At 45.8% G+C, this 25,468-nt stretch overlaps 1 protein-coding gene across 1 annotated transcript; it reads right to left on the bottom strand.

The window, feature by feature from the left end:
• Nucleotides 1-719: 719 nt before the first annotated feature.
• LOC139459348 (ATP-dependent DNA helicase DDX31-like) lies at nucleotides 720-25,379 on the bottom strand. The gene is made up of 17 exons (XM_071240811.1): nucleotides 25,202-25,379; nucleotides 23,008-23,303; nucleotides 20,882-20,957; nucleotides 18,686-18,800; nucleotides 17,694-17,803; nucleotides 17,361-17,402; nucleotides 17,198-17,262; nucleotides 16,904-17,023; nucleotides 15,484-15,593; nucleotides 13,358-13,584; nucleotides 12,187-12,342; nucleotides 10,930-10,989; nucleotides 6,993-7,183; nucleotides 3,826-3,904; nucleotides 1,978-2,074; nucleotides 1,381-1,552; nucleotides 720-886 (listed from the first exon to the last, which is right to left on the bottom strand). The coding sequence occupies exons 1-17, from the start codon at nucleotides 25,295-25,297 to the stop codon at nucleotides 757-759; spliced, it is 2,142 nt and encodes a 713-aa protein (XP_071096912.1). The 5' UTR covers nucleotides 25,298-25,379; the 3' UTR covers nucleotides 720-756.
• Nucleotides 25,380-25,468: the final 89 nt, after the last annotated feature.

Raw genomic sequence — 25,468 nt, forward strand, 5'->3', positions numbered from 1 at the left:
TCTGTTACAAGGACCTGAGTGTCTGGCCACATCTGTTACAATGACCTGAGTGTCTGTCACATCTGTTACAAGGACCTGAGTGTCTGTCACATCTGTTACAAGGACCTGGGTGTCTGTCACAACTGTTACAAGGACCTGGGTGTCAGTCACATCTGTTACAAGGACCTGAGTGTCTGTCACATCTGTTACAAGGACCTGGGTGTCTGGTCTCATCTGTTATAAGGACCTGAGTGTCTGGTCACATCTGTTACAAGGACCTGGGTGTCTGTCACATCTGTTACAAGGACCTGGGTGTCAGTCACATCTGTTACAAGGCCCTGAGTGTCTGGGTCACATCTGTTACAAGGACCTGGGTGTCTGGTCACATCTGTTTCAAGGACCTGGGTGTCAGTCACATCTGTTACAAGGCCATGGGTGTGTGTGTGTGTGTGGTGTGGTGTGTGGTGTGTGGTGTGGTGTGGTGTGGTGTGGTGTGGTGTGGTGTGGTGTGGTGTGGTGTGGTGTGGTGTGGGTGTGGGTGTGGTGTGGTGTGGTGTGGTTAGGTGTGGTGTGGTGTGGTGTGGTGTGTGTGTGGTGTGGTGTGGTGTGTGTGTGTGTGTGTGTGTTCGGGGGGGGGGGGGGGGGGGGGTAGGTAGGTAGGTAGGTAGGTAGGTATGCATTGATTAGTGCAATGATAACTAGAGAGACCATGATGTTCTATTAACAATGATCTTTATTTACAATAATTGAACATGGTGGCTGCCAAACAACATTCATTTATTTTGGCCCCTTGATTTTCTTCTTCTTGTTCTTTTTCTTTTTAGGGCCTAAGCGTTTTGCCTTAGTCTTTGTGAAGCCGCTGTCAAACTCAGACACCTGCATCTTCTTCCTTCGTGGCGCCCCAGGGCTGTCAACAAAATGGTGACACTAAAATGATGACAGGACACAAGTCTCAACAGGGTGACAGTGTTACACCATCATCAAAAGTGAGAGTGACTGTTTGCTTTGTTTTGTTTGTTTGTTGTTTAATGCCTCACTCAGCAATATGCCAGCTATATGACGTCGGTCTGTAAAAAAATCAAGTCTGAACCAGACAATCCAGTGACTGACATAATGAGCATCAATCTACACAAAAGGGATACGAAGACATGCATCAATCAAGCCAGCGAGCCTGACCACCTGATCCCGTTAATCGCCTCTTACCCCAAGAATAGTCACCTTTTACGACAAACATATGTTGCTGAAGACCTTCTACCTCGGATCTTCGTGGGGGGCTGTTTGCTGCACACACAGTATTTGGCCAGGGAGACCAGTGTTTGATATCAAACATAAAATTATATTTCCTACATCATGTTAAATATCTCTCTATCATGTATCTTTATCAAAGGCAACGTGACCCACCGCTGCTTGTGTTTCTTGATGTCACGGTGTCCCGCCCGGTCTCCGATACCACCAGGTGCCTCGCGCAGGCCAAACATTTTGGCAACATGGCCGAGGTGAAGGTCATGGATTTTCAAGATGGATTTGAGGTGTTGAGGATATGTGGCATATGCCCTGATGAATGACTTGAACCCTGGAACAGAGGTCAAGGTCACTGAACAAGGTTGTAGAAGGAGGTCAGGAATGTGACTAACAGGTCATATAATGCTTCATTGTTCAACAGTTAATTTCATCGGAACCCGTTGTCTTACATGCCCAAAATAAGTCAATAATGATAAAGCACAATATGTGATGCAGGATAAGTAAAATGTTACATAATCAGAGTCTTGTGTTCATTTTTTATACTTATCCTGTATTACCCAAGGGCCTCCTGCGACTAATGTCTTCCTCCCACGGAAACATCAGCCCTGAGGGATGTTTGAGGACAATAATGACATATAGAGGGCGAGTCTATAGTAAGAGCAATGTGCAGTGCAGGAGAAGTGACACATAGGTCATGACAGAGTGAACATCCACTCAGGCCTCACACCAAGCAAACCTGATGGAACTCCTTGTTACCTCTCCGAGCCAGGCTGAGCATCTCTTCGTGTCCCTGGACTGAGTTCTCGAACCTCATCTGCAGGTGTGTTGCACTCTCCACCAGATCCCGGGGCCTCTACAACACAAGCATCCTGGTAAATGTAGGGAGTTTTATGAGATATATACTGTACTTTTTATGGAGAGCGAAACTACCTGAAGACTTAACTGCACTAAATTAAGTTTGTGTTCAACTTAGTGTGGATAGATCCACATATAACCATGCTCTATACTGAAAACAGTGTTTACTCCATTCTACCATGATGACATTAAACATGAACTCTTCGGTGTTAGCGGAGATAGTGAGTGAAGCAACTTTTGTGAGTGGGTTATCTATCTAAAGAAAAAAACTGATATCCTATAAACAAATTATAATACTTGATATGCTCAAATATTTTTTGTTTACATCGATATACTTTACTCAAATGTAGGACAGCCATCAAAACACTGTCCACATGAAGGGGGCATCTCAAAACAAGTCTTGCAAAGTTCTGCAACCAGGAAATGAGCAACTACCCACATCGTTGAGCAAGTTCAGCAACGACCCACACCATTTGTTAAGATGAGCAACTACCCACACTGTTGGATAAGATCAGGAACAACCCACACTGTTGGACAAGATAAGCAACGACCCCCACACTGTTGCACAAGATAAGCAACGACCCACACTGTTGCACAAGACAAGCAACGACCCACACTGTTGCACAAGATAAGCAACGACCCACAGTGTTGGACAAGATAAGCAACAACCCACACTGTTGGACAAGATAAGCAACGACCCACACTGTTGGACAAGACAAGCAACAACTCACACTGTTGCACAAGATAAGCAACGACCCACACTGTTGCACAAGATAAGCAACAACTCACACTGTTGCACAAGATAAGCAACGACCCACACTGTTGCACAAGATAAGCAACGACCCACACTGTTGCGCAAGATAAGCAACTACCCACACTGTTGCACAAGACAAGCAACGACCCACACTGTTGCACAAGATAAGCAACGACCCACACTGTTGCACAAGATAAGCAACAACTCACACTGATGGACAAGATAAGCAACGACCCACACTGTTGCACAAGACAAGCAACGACCCACACTGTTGCACAAGATAAGCAACGACCCACACTGTTGCACAAGATAAGCAACGACCCACAGTGTTGGACAAGACAAGCAACGACCCACACTGTTGGACAAGATGAGAAACGACCCACACTGTTGCACAAGATAAGCAACGACCCACACTGTTGCACAAGATAAGCAACGACCCACACTGTTGCACAAGATGAGAAACGACCCACACTGTTGGACAAGATGAGAAACGACCCACACTGTTGGCTAAGATGAGGGACGACCCACACTGTTGGACAAGATAGGCAATGACCCACACTGTTGGACAAGATAAGCAACGACCCACACTGTTGGGCAACATGAGCAACGACCCACACTGTTGGACAAGATAAGCAACGACTCACATTGTTGGACAAGATGAGAAACGACCCACACTGTTGGACAAGATGAGAAACGACTCACACTGTTGGCTAAGATGAGGGACGACCCACACTGTTGGCTAAGATGAGGGACGACCCCACACTGTTGGACAAGATATGCAACGACCCACAATATTGCACCAGATAAGTAACACCCACACTGTTGGACAAGACGATCACGGAGGCACACCGTGAGTTGAACAATGGCTGCCCCTATATGGGTTAACTAGATAGCATCCAAATGACAGCAGGACGTTTGTCATGGTTGTCATCAGTGGGTACATCATACTGAGTGGAAATTGTATCCATACTTTACATAGAGTCCAATATTCTCACCACCTCCCCGTCTGTAGCCAGGCCAGCCATCAGCTTCATCAGGCACGCCAGCACTCTGTTCATCTTGATCTCCTTCAGGCTGAAACAAAGGACTGACCGATCAGATGCTGCACACAAATAGGATGTCATGCTTGTTGAACACCTGGAGGTACTGACCTGATTGTGTGTTTGAGCACCTGGAGGGAGGTACTGACCTGATGTTGTGTTTGTTGAGTACCTGGAGGTCCTGACCTGATGTTGTGTTTGTTGAGTACCTGGAGGGAGGTCCTGACCTGATGTTGTGTTTGTTGAGCACCTGGAGGGAGGTCCTGACCTGACGTTGTGTTTGTTGAGTACCTGGAGGGAGGTACTGACCTGATGTTGTGTTTGTTGAGCACCTGGAGGGAGGTACTGACCTGATGTTGTGTTTGTTGAGTACCTGGAGGTACTGACCTGATGTTGTGTTTGTTGAGCACCTGGAGGTCCTGACCTGATGTTGTGTTTGTTGAGCACCTGGAGGGAGGTACTGACCTGATGTTGTGTTTGTTGAGCACCTGGAGGGAGGTACTGACCTGATGTTGTGTTTGTTGAGTACCTGGAGGTCCTGACCTGATGTTGTGTTTGTTGAGCACCTGGAGGTCCTGACCTGATGTTGTGTTTGTTGAGCACCTGGAGGGAGGTACTGACCTGATGTTGTGTTTGTTGAGTACCTGGAGGTCCTGACCTGATGTTGTGTTTGTTGAGCACCTGGAGGTCCTGACCTGATGTTGTGTTTGTTGAGCACCTGGAGGGAGGTACTGACCTGATGTTGTGTTTGTTGAGCACCTGGAGGGAGGTACTGACCTGATGTTGTGTTTGTTGAGTACCTGGAGGTACTGACCTGATGTTGTGTTTGTTGAGCACCTGGAGGTCCTGACCTGATGTTGTGTTTGTTGAGCACCTGGAGGGAGGTACTGACCTGATGTTGTGTTTGTTGAGTACCTGGAGGTCCTGACCTGATGTTGTGTTTGTTGAGCACCTGGAGGTCCTGACCTGATGTTGTGTTTGTTGAGCACCTGGAGGGAGGTACTGACCTGATGTTGTGTTTGTTGAGTACCTGGAGGTCCTGACCTGATGTTGTGTTTGTTGAGCACCTGGAGGTCCTGACCTGATGTTGTGTTTGTTGAGCACCTAGAGGGAGGTACTGACCTGATGTTGTGTTTGTTGAGCACCTGGAGGTCCTGACCTGATGTTGTGTTTGTTGAGCACCTGGAGGGAGGTACTGACCTGATGTTGTGTTTGTTGAGCACCTGGAGGTACTGACCTGATGTTGTGTTTGTTGAGCACCTGGAGGGAGGTACTGACCTGATGTTGTGTTTGTTGAGTACCTGGAGGTACTGACCTGATGTGGTGTTTGTTGAGCACCTGGGAGGTACTGACCTGATGTTGTGTTTGTTGAGCACCTTGAGGGAGGTACTGACCTGATGTTGTGTTTGTTGAGCACATGGAGAGAGGTACTGACCTGACGTTGTGTTTGTTGAGCACCTGGGGGGAGGTACTGACCTGATGTTGTGTTTGTTGAGCACCTGGAGGGAGGTACTGACCTGATGTTGTGTTTGTTGAGCACCTGGAGGTACAGACCTGATGTGGTGTTTGTTGAGCACCCGGAGGGAGGTACTGACCTGATGTTGTGTTTGTTGAGCACCTGGAGGTACAGACCTGATGTGGTGTTTGTTGAGCACCTGGAGGGAGGTACTGACCTGATGTTGTGTTTGTTGAGCACCTGGAGGGAGGTACTGACCTGATGTTGTGTTTGTTGAGTACCTGGAGGTACAGACCTGATGTTGTGTTTGTTGAGCACCTGGAGGGAGGTACTGACCTGATGTTGTGTTTGTTGAGTACCTGGAGGTACAGACCTGATGTGGTGTTTGTTGAGCACCCGGAGGGAGGTACTGACCTGATGTTGTGTTTGTTGAGCACCTGGAGGTACAGACCTGATGTGGTGTTTGTTGAGCACCTGGAGAGAGGTACTGACCTGATGTTGTGTTTGCTGAGCACCTGGAGGGAGGTACTGACCTGATGTTGTGTTTGTTGAGTACCTGGAGGTACTGACCTGATGTTGTGTTTGTTGAGCACCTGGAGGGAGGTACTGACCTGACGTTGTGTTTGTTGAGCACCTGGAGGGAGGTACTGACCTGATGTTGTGTTTGTTGAGCACCTGGAGGTACTGACCTGATGTGGTGTTTGCTGAGCACCTGGAGGGAGGTACTGACCTGATGTTGTGTTTGTTGAGTACCTGGAGGTACTGACCTGATGTTGTGTTTGTTGAGCACCTGGAGGGAGGTACTGACCTGACGTTGTGTTTGTTGAGCACCTGGAGGGAGGTACTGACCTGATGTTGTGTTTGTTGAGTACCTGGAGGTACTGACCTGATGTTGTGTTTGTTGAGCACCTGGAGGTCCTGACCTGATGTTGTGTTTGTTGAGCACCTGGAGGTACTGACCTGATGTTGTGTTTGTTGAGCACCTGGAGGTACTGACCTGATGTTGTGTTTGTTGAGCACCTGGAGGGAGGTCCTGACCTGATGTTGTGTTTGTTGAGCACCTGGAGGGAGGTACTGACCTGATGTTGTGTTTGTTGAGTACCTGGAGGGAGGTACTGACCTGATGTTGTGTTTGTTGAGCACCTGGAGGTACTGACCTGATGTTGTGTTTGTTGAGCACCTGGAGGTACTGACCTGATGTTGTGTTTGTTGAGCACCTGGAGGTACTGACCTGATGTTGTGTTTGTTGAGCACCTGGAGGGAGGTCCTGACCTGATGTTGTGTTTGTTGAGCACCTGGAGGTACTGACCTGATGTTGTGTTTGTTGAGCACCTGGAGGGAGGTACTGACCTGATGTTGTGTTTGTTGAGCACCTGGAGGGAGGTACTGACCTGATGTTGTGTTTGTTGAGCACCTGGAGGTACTGACCTGATGTGGTGTTTGCTGAGCACCTGGAGGGAGGTACTGACCTGATGTTGTGTTTGTTGAGCACCTGGAGGGAGGTCCTGACCTGATGTTGTGTTTGTTGAGCACCTGGAGGTACTGACCTGATGTTGTGTTTGTTTAGCACCTGGAGGGAGGTACTGACCTGATGTTGTGTTTGTTGAGCACCTGGAGGGAGGTACTGACCTGATGTTGTGTTTGTTGAGCACCTGGAGGTACTGACCTGATGTTGTGTTTGTTGAGCACCTGGAGGTAGTCGACTTCTGAGGGAAGCAGGAAGAGGAGTGACTCTCCCTTCGCCCCCGCCCTTGCAGTGCGCCCCACCCGGTGAATGTACTCCGCCTCCTGGGTGGGGATGGTGTACTGAACAATCCACTGTACGTGAGCCAGATGGAGACCTCGGGCCGCCACGTCCTGGGAGAACAATATATACAATAGGTGAAGGTCTTGTGCAACAGTCAGAAACACTACAGCTCTACCATGGTAGTTTTTATTTATATAATTGGCAGATTTCTCGATATCCGTAGGGGTCATATTTGGATAGAGATGCAAATAATACAGGTCAAGTAGGGACTACTTTCAGTGTTCATAAACAAACATGGCATCGCCCTTGTCATTCGGCAATTGAGTCAGAAATAACCATCGGGAATCTGGAGAAACTACTGGGATAATTGCTATCATTATCAAAAGAATGAGTCAAATCTAAATATTTTTTTACATTTGTATACTTATCCTGCATTACTCCTTAATGCATTCACTGCTTACCTTACGTCCTAAGACCTTGATGACCTGAGGTCACCTCTCCACATCACTGCCTGACGCCGGAGCTTTTTAGAAAAACATATTTTTCATTGCTCGTGTTAATAGCCACGGGGCCACTGAAATGACAAATCTGAGCAGGCAGTGAACCGCATTGACCTGGAATCTGAGGAACCTGTGGTCGGAGGGAAGGATAGGTACATACAGGTAGGCATCCCGCAGATCCAAACTGATCATGGAATCAAACGCCCTCATGCTGGTTCTGAGTAGTCTCAACCTGGTGAGGCAGAAGTATGGTGGACACTTCAGATAACATTCGCTGAATACAGAGAGACTGTCTGAATCCTTCAAGAAGATGTGAGAATAAAAGCCCGGTGTTAAAGCTGATCTGTGTACAATCTCTACGGATCTCTTTACCAACAGAATGTCTATGTCTATGTTCGTAAGCTGTTCATTAAACAGAGACGTGGAAGACCAAGGTTGACGTAGCAGTCTGCGCTTAAACTAAGTCCCAAGTGGATAGGGCTAAATCGCCAAGTCTCCGAGTGACAGTTATTTCCCCCAGCGCTGCTTTAAGGTGATTTGGTCAATTTGACGTTGTTGAGAAATCGACTATTGTTTGGAGCTGTTGTCTGTTAGGGTTATCCTCTGACAGATCCTGTTCTACTGCACGTGTTGACGATGCTAGTGCTGATAAAGGTTTTAATACCCATCAAACTTCTGTTTCAGTAAACGCAACTCTGGTATCCTGAACCTTAAGAGAAGTAGGCCTTGACGAAGGTGTCATTCTCTGTATATCCTCATCCAAATTATGTGCCTGGTATGCTATCTCAAAAGCATGGATAAGAAATTTATCCTTCATAAACTTTGGTGGCTTAAACAACAGTGTAAGCCTCAGGCTGGAAAAGTCATCCAAAGATCTAATCATATCTGTCATCATCGGGTCGACTGTAATCGACGTAGGATGTGTCCATATTGTGTCTTTTTTTATCAACTCAGTTACATGGGGAAGGCACTGAAATGAGGCGATCCACCACCCAATCAGGCACTTGTGCCAGACCGAAATGAGTATTCCATTCTGTGGAAGAATCTCTCTCTTCACCTTTAGAATAGTCTGACAAGTCAATAAACGTCAAGATGGTGAAGGACTTCTACTCCTATGTGTAGTGCTACCTCTAACTGAGGGCTTAAATAATCTGCCTGGCAAATAAGACTCATGCGTTGATGTCCAAGTATGTGCAGGCATACTGGCATGTGTAGGCATACTGGCACTACTCAACGATGAATTACGCGACGGCGTAGGTGCTAAGACAGTAACAGCCGACATATTACCTGCCGAAAGATAATGGTTGCACAGTAATGGCCGAACCATGTCCCTCGCTAACCAGCGATTGTGACATCTTCCTAGTCTCACGACGGGATTGCTGCAAAATACATTTGTGAGTGAACCTGCCTATAAGTTGTAAAGCTTGTTGGAGAGAGATTTACGCAAAAGACACATTAAGAGTTTGGTGCACAAATTTGCATGCATGCCAGACAAAGCGAATGAGAATCCTTGGCAGAATGTTTTTGTTTTTTCCCACAACAATTAGCAAAACGAGCAAGCAAAACTTACGCAAAAAAATACTTTTGATGAAGCGGGACTGGAAGAATGTCGTAGAATTTAATTAATCTATCGGCAAAACTATTGTAGCGAATTGAAAGTATGTTCAATAATTTGTATATACACAACTCAATGTGGCGCCAAAGCTAGTAGTATTTAAGAACACATAAACATGTTGTACGTAGCGGAGAATTGTGAACAAATTGACTTCCCTGGCAGGCAAACAAAGGTAACACAATTCAAAATGGCGGTGAACAAACAGCACGTCGCAGGAAAAAAGACAGGGTCTTTTTACGCCTAAAAAAATCATATAAAACTGCACAACATGGTGACAGTAATATGAAAAGAATACATCACCCATCGCAGATGAATATTTTGGAATTGTAGACGGAAACCGAAGGTCTTAACTAATCCAAAACAAGAGCTCCACTGGTACACGTCCGTGCTGTAGCGCGACAGGCAGTGATGTGGAGAGGTGACTTCAGGTCATCAAGATCTTAGGACAGCCTCGGTGGTCAAGAAAAATGGGACTACGAACTACAGTAGTTTATTTCTTCACCCATGACCATCGCCGTTACGCTGTCCCGTCTTTTGTCTTAAGGTAAGCAGTGAATGCACTAAGGAGTAATACAGGATAAGTAAAAAATTAAGTAAGGATGAGAATTTATGGATGAACAACTTCTTTTTTACAATTAAGAGCGACGTTTCGGTGTAGGTTCTAACACCGTTATCAAGCAAGTGATATATAGAGTGTGGTTGGCAAGTATATATACAAGTAGGAGGCAATGTTTATACAGTAGTGTAGATATACTGGAGTAGAGAAGCCTGTTATGTACACACAATTATCTTCGGCAGTACAAATTTGAAATTTGAGATAAAAAATCACCAGACATGTTGATTTACCGTTTAAAATGTACTTTTTTACACCTCAGGATTAAGATTACCGAGTGTATTTTCTCGCAAACTAAGCCAGAAACAGCAATCAGCTGTACACACGTTTTCTTGGAATCTACCAATGATTCAGTTAAAACTTACCCAATGATATAACTTTACAGGAATTTGATGCAAGGATCGGGAAAAATTGTATCTGAAACTATTTTCAATAGTGGTAATCTGACCTTGGTTGCTGTGAATAACGGTGAGTTTTGAATATAATTAATGAAATAAGTTATAAGCATAAGTCCAGATAAGTCCAGATAACCAATGAACACTTTTTATAGCCAGACAGTGTAATTACATGATTAATTGGCATACTTCAGTATGGATTTGTTGACATGGAATTTCCGGTGTTACATGCTCACGGTAAAACATCAAAACTCATTATGGCGTGTATAATGCGCACCCCCTTCTACACAGCTGTGTTTTTTGGGGAAAAAAGTGTGCACTATACGCAAGAAAATACAGTAGGCATATATATAGTTATGCCACTGTATAAGAAACAGGTTTCAGTGGGAACTATATTGGCTACTGTCACGGTCTGACGGACACATCACCTTTTGACGTAATGTATATTAATGTGCACATTCCGGGAAAACTTGCAATGTTTAGATTATGTTTGTGAGAGATGGGAAGAGATTTTCAAGCACAGAACTGAAGAATGACTCGCTAAATACAATGATTATTCCAAATATAGGATATTTACTATCACATAACACACTCACATGACAACCTCTATGTACTGAGAGTTGGGCCACACGAAATATGATCTGTCTCAGTCATCACAACAAGAACCTGTCACAGATACCTTCACCGAGAGGCAGACCCCAGATACACTGGCTACAGGTGGAGTGCCACTTACTGTGCAGAGTAGGACTCCACGGTCGGACTTGCTGAAAGTCTGGTACACCTCTGTCCTGTCCTGGAACATACGGCAGAGCATCCTCATCAGTCACATCACTCATCGTCCCCTCGATCACGTCACCTCACTAACATCACCTAACACACGTCACTAACACCACCTTACTAACGTCACCTCACTCATGACATCAAAGCAATCTCACCCACGTCACCTCACTCACTGCCACCTCACTAACATCACCTCACTCACGACATAAAGGCAATCACACTCACGTCACCTCACTAACGTCACCTCACTCACGACATCAAGGCAATCCCACTCACATCACCTCACTCACGACATCAAGGCAATCACACTCACGTCACCTCACTAACGTCACCTCACTCACGACATCAAGGTAATCTCACTCACATCACCTCACTCACGACATCAAGGCAATCCCACTCCTGAGATCTCACTCTCAACACCTCACTCACGTCACCTCACTCACGTCACCTCAATCGCAGTCACCTCACTAACGTCACCTCACTCACGACATCAAGGCAATCCCACTCACATCACCTCACTCACGACATCAAGGTAATCCCACTCACATCACCTCACTCACGACATCAAGGTAATCCCACTCACATCACCCCACTCACGACATCAAGGTAATCCCACTCACATCACCTCACTCACGACATCAAGGTAATCTCACTCACATCACCTCACTCACGACATCAAGGCAATCCCACTCCTGAGATCTCACTCTCAACACCTCACTCACGTCACCTCACTCACGTCACCTCAATCGCAGTCACCTCACTAACGTCACCTCACTCACGACATCAAGGCAATCTCACTCACGGTCACCTGACTAACATCACCTCAATCTCGGTCACCTCACCCACGGTCATCTCACACACTGACCTCACACATGGCATCTCACACTGACGCCACACACAGCATCTCACACTGACCTCATACATGGCATCTCACACACTGACGCCACACACATGGCATCTCACACTGACGCCACACACGGCATCTCACACTGACCTCACACATGGCATCTCACACACGGCATCTCACACTGACGCCACACACGGCATCTCACACTGACCTCACACATGGCATCTCACACTGACGTCACACACGGCATCTCACACTGACCTCACACATGGCATCTTACACACGGCATCTCACACTGATGTCACACACGGCATCTCACACTGACCTCACACACTGCATCTCACACTGACCTCACTGACCCACCTTCTGCTCCATGTCTCCATGTAACCTGAACAACATGAGGTTGTCTGCATCTCTCCCGGGGATGTCACTCAGTGTCTTGGTAAACAGGTGATGGTGAAACTCCACTGCATCCTGTGTGGCCATGAACACAACCATCTTGCTGCCGCCACCCCGGAGCTGCAAAAGTCAAAGGTACAGACAGTTGCAACAGATAGTTACAGATAACAACTGTCACAGGATGAGCCAGTCACAGGTACAGACATATTCAGACAGGTACAGACAGTTGGAACAGATAGTTACAGATAACAACTGTCACAGGATGAGCCAGTCACAGGTACAGACATATTCAGACAGGTACAGACAGTTGGAACAGATAGTTACAGATAACAACTGTCACAGGATGAGCCAGTCACAGGTACAGACATATTCAGACAGGTACAGACAGTTGCAACAGATAGTTACAGATAACAACTGTCACAGGATGAGCCAGTCACAGGTACAGACATATTCAGACAGGTACAGACAGTTGCAACAGATAGTTACAGATAACAACTGTCACAGGATGAGCCAGTCACAGGTACAGACATATTCAGACAGGTACAGACAGTTGCAACAGATAGTTACAGATAACAACTGTCACAGGATGAGCCAGTCACAGGTACAGACATATTCAGACAGGTACAGACAGTTGGAACAGATAGTTACAGATAACAACTGTCACAGGATGAGCCAGTCACAGGTACAGACATATTCAGACAGGTACAGACAGTTGGAACAGATAGTTACAGATAACAACTGTCACAGGATGAGCCAGTCACAGGTACAGACATATTCAGACAGGTACAGACAGTTGCAACAGATAGTTACAGATAACAACTGTCACAGGATGAGCCAGTCACAGGTACAGACATATTCAGACAGGTACAGACAGTTGCAACAGATAGTTACAGATAACAACTGTCACAGGATGAGCCAGTCACAGGTACAGACATATTCAGACAGGTACAGACAGTTGCAACAGATAGTTACAGATAACAACTGTCACAGGATGAGCCAGTCACAGGTACAGACATATTCAGACAGGTACAGACAGTTGGAACAGATAGTTACAGATAACAACTGTCACAGGATGAGCCAGTCACAGGTACAGACATATTCAGACATGTTCAGACAGTGATGTAGCAGTGGTCACCTTGCCCAGGATGAAGGCGGCCAGCGTCACAAGCTTCAGTTTGCTGGGAGTGATGACAAAATACTGCTGCAGATTCTGTGGAACGGTGAATGTGTCCCCAGAATCCCCGGACTTGTGATGGCTTTCTGCGGCGCCACTGCTTGAGGAAGTTGTGTTTGCATCAGGTCTGTCCGACAACGAGATATGCTTTGGGTCTTCCATCGATATTCCAGCCATCCTCTCAACACCTGCATACAGAAACACATCCTCTCAACACCTGCATACAGAAACACGACATCCTTTCAACACCTGCATACAGAAACACATCATCCTCTCAACACCTGCATACAGAAACACAACATCCTCTCAACACCTGCAGACAGAAACACAACATCCTCTCAACACCTGCAGACAGAAACAGAACATCCTCTCAACACCTGCATACAGAAACACAACAACCTCTCAACACCTGCAGACAGAAACACAACATCCTCTCAACACCTGCATACAGAAGCACAACATCCTCTCAACACCTGCATAAAGAAACACAACATCCTCTCAACACCTGCATACAGAAACACGACATCCTTTCAACACCTGCATACAGAAACACAACTTCCTCTCAACACCTGCATACAGAAGCACAACATCCTTTCAACACCTGCATACAGGAAAACAACATCCTCTCAACACCTGCAGACAGAAACACAACATCCTCTCAACACCTGCATACAGAAACACAACATCCTTTCAACACCTGCATACAGAAACACAACATCCTCTCAACACCCGCATACAGAAGCACAACATCCTCTCAACACCTGCAGACAGAAACACAACATCCTCTCAACACCTGCATACAGAAACACGACATCCTTTCAACACCTGCATACAGAAACACATCATCCTCTCAACACCTGCAGACAGAAACACAACATCCTCTCAACACCTGCAGACAGAAACACAACATCCTCTCAACACATACAGACAGAAACACAACATCCTCTCAACACCTGCATACAGAAACACGACATCCTTTCAACACCTGCAGACAGAAACACAACATCCTCTCAACACCTGCATACAGAAGCACAACATCCTTTCAACACCTGCATACAGGAACACAACATCCTCTCAACACCTGCAGACAGAAACACAACATCCTCTCAACACCTGCATACAGAAACACAACATCATCTCAACACCTGCATACAGAAACACAACATCCTCTCAACACCTGCATACAGAAACACAACATCCTCTCAACACCTGCAGACAGAAACACAACATACTCTCAACACCTGCAGACAGAAACACAACATCCTCTCAACACCTGCATACAGAAGCACAACATCCTTTCAACACCTGCAGACAGAAACACAACATCCTCTCAACACCTGCATACAGAAACACAACATCCTTTCAACACCTGCAGACAGAAACACAACATCCTCTCAACACCTGCATTCAGAATCACATCCTCTCAACATCTGCAGACAGAAACACAACATCCTCTCAACACCTGCATACAGAAACACAACATCCTAACTACACCTGCAGACACAAACACAACATCCTAACTACACCTGCAGACACAAACACAACATCGCAACACCTGCATACAGAAATACAACATCTTCTTAACACCTGCATACAGAAGCACAACATCCCCTCAACAACTGCAGACGGAAACACAACATCCTCTCAACACCTGCAGACAGAAACACAACATCCTAACTACACCTGCAGACACAAACACAACATCCTAACTACACCTGCAGACACAAACACAACATCGCAACACCTGCATACAGAAATACAACATCTTCTTAACACCTGCATACAGAAGCACAACATCCCCTCAACACCTGCAGACAGAAACACAACATCCTCTCAACATCTGCATACAGAAACAGATCTCAACGTCATCTCAACACTTGCAGACAGAAACACAACATTATCTCAACACTTGCAGACAGAAACACAACATCTTCCGAACACCTGCAGACAGAAACACAACATCCCCTCAACACCTGCATACAAAAACACAAGATCTCATCACATGCATACAAAAACACAACATCCTCCCAACAGCTGAAAACAGAAACACAGAATGATGAAAATGAAGTGGCAGAGAGGATAGTTACCATCTGAGAGTGTGGCCGACAAAAGGATAGTCTGGCGGCCATGGTTGCTCCGCGTGTTCAAGGCTGTCACAATCTGGGCAATGTGTTTTTCATATCCAAGGTCACAAAGTCTGAAAAATCAGCAACAACTCTGGCATAAAGACATCATATCAAATCAGAACAAAACCACAGTTTCTGGAATAAACCGATCTCAGACTGGCCCACCCTGTCTACCCTCAGACTGGCCCTGTATTGACCTGTCTGCCTCGTCCAGCACCAGGATCTCAACCCTGTCCACCCTCAGACTGACCATGTACTGACCTGTCTGCCTCGCCCTGCACCAGGAACTCCACCCCGTCCACCCTGAGACTGAATCTGTACTGACCTGTCTGCCTCGTCCAGCACCAGGATCTCAACCCTGTCCACCCTCAGACTGACCATGTACTGACCTGTCTGCCTCGCCCTGCACCAGGAACTCCACCCCGTCCACCCTGAGACTGAATCTGTACTGACCTGTCTGCCTCGTCCAGCACCAGGATCTCCACCCTGTCCACCCTCAGACTGGCCCTGTACTGACCTGTCTGCCTCGTCCAGCACCAGGATCTCCACCCTGTCTACCCTCAGACTGGCCCTGTACTGACCTGTCTGCCCCATCAAACCCAAAGAACTCCACCCTGTCCACCCTCAGACTGGCCATGTACTGACCTGTCTGCCTCGTCCTGCACCAGAAACTCCATCCTGTCCACCCTGAGACTGAATCTGTACTGATCTGTCTGCCTCATCCAGCACCAGGAACTCAACATGACCATGTACTGACCTGTCTGCCTCGTCCAGCACCAGGAACTCCACCCTGTCCACCCTCAACATGACCATGTACTGACCTGTCTGCCTCGTCCAGCACCAGGAACTCCACCCTGTCCACCCTCAACATGACCATGTACTGACCTGTCTGCCTCGTCCAGCACCAGGAACTCCATCCTGTCCACCCTGAGACGGAATCTGTACTGATCTGTCTGCCTCATCCAGCACCAGGAACTCAACATGACCATGTACTGACCTGTCTGCCTCGTCCAGCACCAGGAACTCCACCCTGTCCACCCTCAACATGACCATGTACTGACCTGTCTGCCTTGTCCAGCACCAGGAACTCCACCCTGTCCACCCTCAACATGACCATGCACTGACCTGTCTGCCTCGTCCAGCACCAGGAACTCCACCCTGTCCACCCTCAACATGACCATGTACTGACCTGTCTGCCTCGTCCAGCACCAGGAACTCCACCCTGTCCACCCTCAACATGACCATGTACTGACCTGTCTGCCTCGTCCAGCACCAGGAACTCCACCCTGTCCACCCTCAACATGACCATGTACTGACCTGTCTGCCTCGTCCAGCACCAGGAACTCCACCCTGTCCACCCTCAACATGACCATGTACTGACCTGTCTGCCTCGTCCAGCACCAGGAACTCCACCCTGTCCACCCTGAGACTGGCCGTGTTCTCCAGGTGGTCCACCAGCCGGCCTGGTGTGCACACCATGATATTGATGCCCTTGCGTATGCTGTAACCAGAGAGTGTTACAGCTTCAACGCCAGGTAGTATAGTTCTATATCAACAGAGTGGAGTGTTACAGCTGCAACACCAGGTAGTAACTATAGCAACAGAGTGGAGTGTTACAGCTGCAACACAAGGCAGTAGCTTAGCAACAGAGAGTGGAGTGTGACGACAACTGTACCTGGCTTTCTCAGCCTTCCTCTTCTCGCCTCCAATCACAAGACCGGGAACAATACGTATAAATGGCTGCAATTCAAAGATGAGAGATAAACTTAATGAGTAAGTCATAGAAATCAACTGTACAAAGTTTATGATGTTGATTGGTGAGTAACTACAGGCCCTACCTTGACCAGCTGCGTGAACACTTGGAGACACTGCTGGGCCAGCTGTAACAGACAGATCACACATGACACGACATGGCACACGACACGACATGACACATGACACTCAACAAAACTCACAATACATGCCATAGAAGGCACAACAATGCTTGATGCACAGCACACGACACATCTGATGAAACATAGCTATCACCTATTTCTCTGTTCTGCACAATCTACAGTAGTTTCTTTTGGTATCTCATTTCCAATCCTACTTTGGCAAACATCCATCATTTGTCACATGCATTAACTGTGGGTTATCCCCTGTATGTAGCGTGCTTCCATTATGCATCTTACCTCTCGTGTTGGCACCACAACAATAGCGTACGGCCCATCAGCACGCACTATAGCAGGTTCCAGGGCCTGCAGTTTCTGTACAATCGGAACGGCAAAGGCCAGCGTCTTTCCTGAAACATGCAGCGATCCTTTCATAGTCAATTACCACTTGTCTTGGTGAATGCGTCCTGACCCTGTAGGATTGTGGCCTACCTGAGCCAATCTGTGACTTGACGAGTGCGTCCTGACCTACCTGAGCCAGTCTGTGACTTGACGAGTGTGTCCTGACCTACCTGAGCCAGCCTGGGACTTGACGAGTACGTCCTAACCTACCTGAGCCAGTCTGGGACTTGACGAGTGCATCCTGACCTACCTGAGGCAGTCTGGGACTTGACGAGTACGTCCTGACCTACCTGAGCCAGTCTGGGACTTGAGGAGTGTGTCCTGACCTACCTGAGCCAGTCTGGGACTTGACGAGTGCGTCCTGACCTACCTGAGCCAGTCTGGGACTTGACGAGTACGTCCTGACCTACCTGAGCCAGTCTGGGACTTGACGAGTGTGTCCTGACCTACCTGAGCCAGTCTGGGACTTAACGAGTGTGTCCTGACCTACCTGAGCCAGTCTGGGACTTGACGAGTGCGTCCTGACCTACCTGAGCCAGTCTGGGACTTGACTAGTGCGTCCTGACCTACATGAGCCAGTCTGGGACTTGACGAGAGAGTCCTGACCTACCTGAGCCAGTCTGGGACTTGACGAGTGCGTCCTGACCTACCTGAGCCAGTCTGGGACTTGACGAGAGAGTCCTGACCTACATGAGCCAGTCTGGGACTTGACGAGAGAGTCCTGACCTACCTGAGCCAGTCTGGGACTTGACGAGTGCGTCCTGACCTACCTGAGCCAGTCTGGGACTTGACGAGAGAGTCCTGACCCACCTGAGCCAGTCTGGGACTTGACGAGTGCGACCTGACCTACCTGAGCCAGTCTGGGACTTGACGAGTACGTCCTAACCTACCTGAGCCAGTCTGGGACTTGACGAGTGCGTCCTGACCCTGGAGGATTGTGGGAATGGCCTGCTGCTGCACAGCCGTCATCTGAGTCAGCTGCAGCCTCTCTTCCAGAGTCTGTACCTGTTGACAACATAACAACAATCTTCCTATGTTAACAAGCTAACAACAATCTCCCCATGTTAACATTCTATCGACAATCCCAGCATGTTAACAATCTAACATCAATCTCACCATCGTAGCAATCGTATGACCATGTTCAACACCTCATGACAATCTCACCATGGTTAAAAACCAAATGACAATCTCACCCTGGTTAACAAGAGTGCTCTGAGAGCACAACATCCCCCGCAGGAATTTTTTCGCAGCAGAGACTAAATGACATTGTTTTATAATGGTTGTTACCTGAGGCCAAGTTGTTCTACACTACTCTGACAACCAAGGGCTTGTGATCTGAGAAGAAACATTCCAGAGTTCCTGCTTCAACCTGAAGAGTTCCTCTAGTATAGACATGGTCTATGGTCTACTTCCATAATCAGCTGTAGGGCCTTTTATGAGCTGTTGAAAACCGTACTGTGACATATGCTGGTCTAAATGTTTACTAATGTCAATGTTGACATCTCCCACACGTAAGCATTGTGTTGTTGATATGTTGTGAATTTGTCGCAGAGCACCAAGAAGAGAAGAAACTGGTGTCTATGGAGGTTTGTAGACTGTACAGATCATGAGGTTTTAACTGTAGGAGGAGTTGATTTCACAAGCTTAGTACCCTCGCTCACAATTAGGCAAATGAAGCTCTGTAAAACAGGGGCAGTAACTCTGTCAAAATTAGTCGAAATGAAACGGGACTGTGATATGCGTAACATGTCAACATCTTGTGTGTAGTGTGTCAGGGATATTCTCTGGAAACTGTAGGAGGAGTTGATTTCACAAGCTTAGAACCCTCTGTTGGACAGACAGACGGACGGACAGACTACGCCACGACATAATCCCTCTTCGGCCATTTTGGCCTGGCGGGGTATAACAACCAAATGACAATCTCACCATTGTTAACAACCTAATGACAGCCTCACCATGTCTTAACACCTGAAGACAATCTCACCATGGTTAACAACCTAATGACAATCTCACCATGGTTAACAACCTGATGACAATCTCACCATGGTTAACAACCTGAAGACAATCTCACCATGGTTAACAACCTGATGACAATCTCACCATGGTTAACAACCTGAAGACAATCTCACCATGGTTAACAACCTGAAGACAATCTCACCATGGTTAACAACCTAATGACAATCTCACCATGGTTAACAACCTGATGACAATCTCACCATGGTTAACGACCTGATGACAATCTCACCATGGTTAACAACTGAATGACAATCTCACCATGGTTAACAACATGATGACAATCTCACCATGGTTAACAACCTAATGACAGCCTCACCATGTCTTAACACCTGATGACAATCTCACCATGGTTAACAACCTAATGACAATCTCACCATGGTTAACAACCTGATGACAATCTCACCATGGTTAACAACCTGAAGACAATCTCACCATGGTTAACAACCTGAAGACAATCTCACCATGGTTAACAACCTAATGACAATCTCACCATGTCTTAACACCTGAAGACAATCTCACCATGGTTAACAACCTGATGACAATCTCACCATGGTTAACAACCTAATGACAATCTCACCATGGTTAACAACCTAATGACAATCTCACCATGGTTAACAACCTGATGACAATCTCACCATGGTTAACAACCTAATGACAATCTCACCATGGTTAACAACCTGATGACAATCTCACCATGGTTAACAACCTGATGACAATCTCACCATGGTTAACAACCTGATGACAATCTCACCATGGTTAACAACCTAATGACAATCTCACCATGGTTAACAACCTGATGACAATCTCACCATTGTTAACAACCTGATGACAATCTCACCATGGTTAACAACCTGATGACAATCTCACCATAGTTAACAACCTGATGACAATCTCACCATGGTTAACAACCTGATGACAATCTCACCATGGTTAACAACCTGATGACAATCTCACCATGGTTAACAGCCTGATGACAATCTCACCATGGTTAACAACCTGATGACAATCTCACCATGGTTAACAGCCTGATGACAATCTCACCATGGTTAACAACCTGATGACAATCTCACCATGTGGGGGTGGAGAGACAGCTGACTGAAGGAGTCGGAGGAGAACACAGCTTCCTTACACTCCGTGACCTGCGAGCTGAAACAGAAACACCGAGAAGGGAGTGAGGGTTATACACCTCCATGTGTAGGGAGTGAGGGTTATACACCTCCATGTGAAGGGAATGAGGGTTATACACCTCCATGTGAAGGGAGTGAGGGTTATACACCTCCATGTGTAGGGAGTGAGGGTTATACACCTCCATGTGAAGGGAGTGAGGGTTATACACCTCCATGTGAAGGGAGTGAGGGTTATACACCTCCATGTGTAGGGAGTGAGGGTTATACACCTCCATGTGTAGGGAGTGAGGGTTATACACCTCCATGTGTAGGGAGTGAGGGTTATACACCTCCATGTGTAGGAAGTGAGGGTTATACACCTCCATGTGTAGGGAGTGAGGGTTATACACCTCCATGTGTAGGGAGTGAGGGTTATACACCTCCATGTGTAGGGAGTGAGGGTTATACACCTCCATGTGTAGGGAGTGAGGGTTATACACCTCCATGTGTAGGGAGTGAGGGTTATACACCTCCATGTGTAGGGAGTGAGGGTTATACACCTCCATGTGAAGGGAGTGAGGGTTAGACACCTCCATGTGAAGGGAGTGAGGGTTATACACCTCCATGTGTAGGGAGTGAGGGTTATACACCTCCATGTGTAGGGAGTGAGGGTTATACACCTCCATGTGTAGGGAGTGAGGGTTATACACCTCCATGTGTAGGGAGTGAGGGTTATACACCTCCATGTGAAGGGAGTGAGGGTTATACACCTCCATGTGTAGGGAGTGAGGGTTATACACCTCCATGTGTAGGGAGTGAGGGTTATACACCTCCATGTGTAGGGAGTGAGGGTTATACACCTCCATGTGTAGGGAGTGAGGGTTATACACCTCCATGTGTAGGGAGTGAGGGTTATACACCTCCATGTGAAGGGAGTGAGGGTTATACACCTCCATGTGTAGGGAGTGAGGGTTATACACCTCCATGTGAAGGGAGTGAGGGTTATACACCTCCATGCTGGTACCTGACACTGGACCCAAGTATACGTTCTCCCGGAATGATAAGGGAGAGGGTTATACACCTCCATGCTGGTACTTGACATTGGATACAAGTATACTTCCTCTCAGAATGAAGTTTTACTTTTTCCCCATCCCTACTGTGAGGTTTTCCTAGTGACGCGGGCCATGTGGTCATTTGATGTGCAGAGTTGCGCCCCTTGAGCATGCCAGAAACTTATGTCAGAGGGTTTGAATCCCGGTTTGCACTGATTATGTTTGCAGGTTTGTCAGCTCGTGGGTTTCACCAAAGAGGTAAACGTCTGTGCCCTGCATCACTTCAGGCTTTCCTCCCACATTAAGCTGACACACCATGATATAACCGGGGTACTGTTCAAACTGGTGTTTAAATCAACTCACTCACTCACTCCTGGTAAGATGAAGGTTGGACTTTGTGTTTTAAATCTCCAAAGTTCTGAATTCGAAGGCAAGATTTGTTTCATTCTGTATGATGGGAATCAAACCCACAACCTTCTGATCAGTAATCAGCCACTGTAACCATTAGGCCACACTGGAGGCAGACGGTCCGTTAGAAGATACCACCATTAGCGAGTATTTCCCTGCTACAATTTACAACCTCAGTGGTGGGTTTCCTCCTAAGCATCCCCAACAGAAACATCTGAGGATGTCAAAATGTGGAAGATTTTCCTTCACTGCCTGCTACAATAAGGGAAAAAAAAGTCTTGGTTCTCAGGCACTGCCCGCATCATCATCAAGTTCAAAGCATGATTAGTTTCTATTTAGATTATTTGTTTTAAATTCTTAAATATTCCAAGTTAAATGGTAGTCAAATACTGTTTGCAAGTATTTTACTCATCAAGGAATACATTTATGCAGGGAGGTCTTTCATTGGTTGATTGTAAACAATTGTTCACATTTGTTTATTTGGTTACACAACTGTTTATTTGGTTAGATACTAGTTTGAACAACCACAAAATAAAAACAACTGCACTAAATTTTTAAAAAACAACATTGCCTGAGAACCAATTCTTTTTTTTTTCAAAGCTTTAGTGTGTCAGACAGACATCAACGTACCTGGCAACTTTCGGTATATCTGGATTGTATCTGAACAACGATGAAACGATCTGCCCACTATGTCCACTCTTCGTCTTCTTCAAAACATTTCCGATATTGTCTCCCTGTGGTTTTCTCTTTCTTGAACGTCCATCACCTGTTTTCTGGCCCTGGGTATCTACTGCCCCCCTTGTGTCAGCCGACTCGGACCCTGCCACGCCCCCCCCATCACTGGTGTCTCCTGAGCCTCCTTCCCCCGAGTCCTTCAACTTCCTCTGCTTTCTTTTCAGTTGCCGTCGACCTTTTATTCGTTTCACCTTCAAACACATCACAAATAGGACAATCTATTTCACAAGTGAAAACACACTTGTGTATAGTACAAGGGGCTCTAGGTGAAGGCATAACCAAACTAATTTGTAGCAATGGAGAATTCGTAGACACTCCCAACTCCCCTAATGTCTGGCTTCTCTCTCGGCTGTCTGACACTGGCTACTCGGGCTCACCATCTGCTTTGAGTCGATTTGTTCGCTACCGTAACTGAGCTACCGTCTGCAAGGACAGCTAAATAAACTTGGAGGCAATATTTGTTTTACACATTTTTGAACACGGATTGGTTATCTGTGATCTATAAACACTGATTAGTTACCCTAGATCTATGAAGATTTCAACAAAAGGTGCATGTTAATTAATATCTTCAGCCTTAACAAACAAAAAGAACGACGGAAGCTCATCAGATTTCTGTATTTGGAAATACCCCTGATGGTCATAGTTGAATAATAAAAAGAATTATCCCTGCAGTGAAAGGATTTTTGGATTTTGGATTGCATGTATAATACGATTACTACTCCCTTGTTGTCATCCATGTTTTCTGGTATAACCCTACACATTACAACTGATTAAACCTACTGTGTAACCTCTGAACCTGATGTACAACCCTTTGAAAGGAATAAAAAATGTCAAAAAAACACACACAAAAACAAACCCTACATTTGTGTATTTGTTGTCATTTATTTTATTCTCAGTTAATGAATTTATTACAGGTATCATTAGTGGTAGCACCACTCAGATTATCTGACAAAGGTTCCCATTTGGCATTTCTTGTGTCTGGGGTAATTATTCAGTCTCAATCCAGGTTTGATGTGAGGTGAAATGTGTGTTATGTAATATGCACGTGGCAGCCCAGCAAGAGATGAATGATTAGTTGATTTACTTTTTTGTAAATCAACGGATCATTCCTACCCATCCAAGGAAAAACAGAAAATAGGTTGATTGATTAATCACTGTTATCTTGCACAGTGGATATGTCAAAAGTAAGTGTTTACATGTGTAGGTTTACTAATGCAAAGCGTGGAGTGCCAATGTAAAAACAACATACTTTTTTCAAAGGGCTAACCGATTATACATTGATAGAGTGCTCATGGCTATCTAACTCAAAGGATTTTTTTAAAGAACCGTGGACATTATCATGATTATGAAAATAGTTGTCACGTGGGGTTTCTCAGCTGACCCTTGAGACTTGACACCTATGTGAAACACCTGTAACAATCTAAGTGATCAGTTAAGAAACAAACATGGGTTATAATATCCCGAAACGATATATATATTTTAAAATACTTGATTGTTACAGAGGCACATGACATCGAATAAGTTTCTTTGTACAGCTGCAGACGGGATATTGTTCCTTTAAGTGGATATTCACGGATACATTCCTCGAACAAGGAAGCTGCCAGTCAATGTGTAAAATGTGATCCACTCAGGCAATTTATAAAATGTCTAAATATTTAAATCATTTTACAAACTGACTGAAAAATCTGTCCATTTATTTAACAGATTGACTAAAAATGATTAAAACGGTCAAAAGGGCTTAAAAACATCTCAATAGATCAATTATACTAAGATTAGAAGCCAAGCAATATAGAAATGTACTTTTAATCATAACATTTTCTGCCACTTGGTTATGATATTAAACATAAATATTTGCTATCATACAGCAATTTGTAAAATATTTAGGCGTTTAATAAATTTCCTGAGTGAAAATTTCACACATATTGACAGTAAAAATATAAACACGGTAAAAAATAAGCAATGCTCAGGTGAAAATGTTTACTCTGTGTTGCAAGTCAAAACAGTGTAAATAAAAATCGCACAATTACCATGTAAGTGACACAATTCCCGATCAAATCTATGAAAAGTTAGAACTAATAGCATAACCTACCCGATTTCCAGTGATTTTCGATTTGATCTGGGAGGAGCCGTCGCCGACTTGGAGATTTGTTCCTGCAAGATTCAAAGTGATACTGCTGTCCATCATTAAAGACTCCTGCTTGGCATCTTTCTGTGTTTTCTATCGTTGCAATATCATTATAGCACGTGCTTGTGTTTATATCCGAGAGTTGTGCCCCTTGCCGGAATCTACGTAAGCTCCTCACCGCGATAGCATGTTCAATTAGGAAGCAAGCTCCTTCCCAGCGCGTGACACCTT

This window comes from Haliotis cracherodii, unplaced genomic scaffold (assembly GCF_022045235.1).
Source record: "Haliotis cracherodii isolate W230 unplaced genomic scaffold, xgHalCrac1.p SCAF_13, whole genome shotgun sequence".
NCBI classification, from domain to species: domain Eukaryota; kingdom Metazoa; phylum Mollusca; class Gastropoda; order Lepetellida; family Haliotidae; genus Haliotis; species Haliotis cracherodii.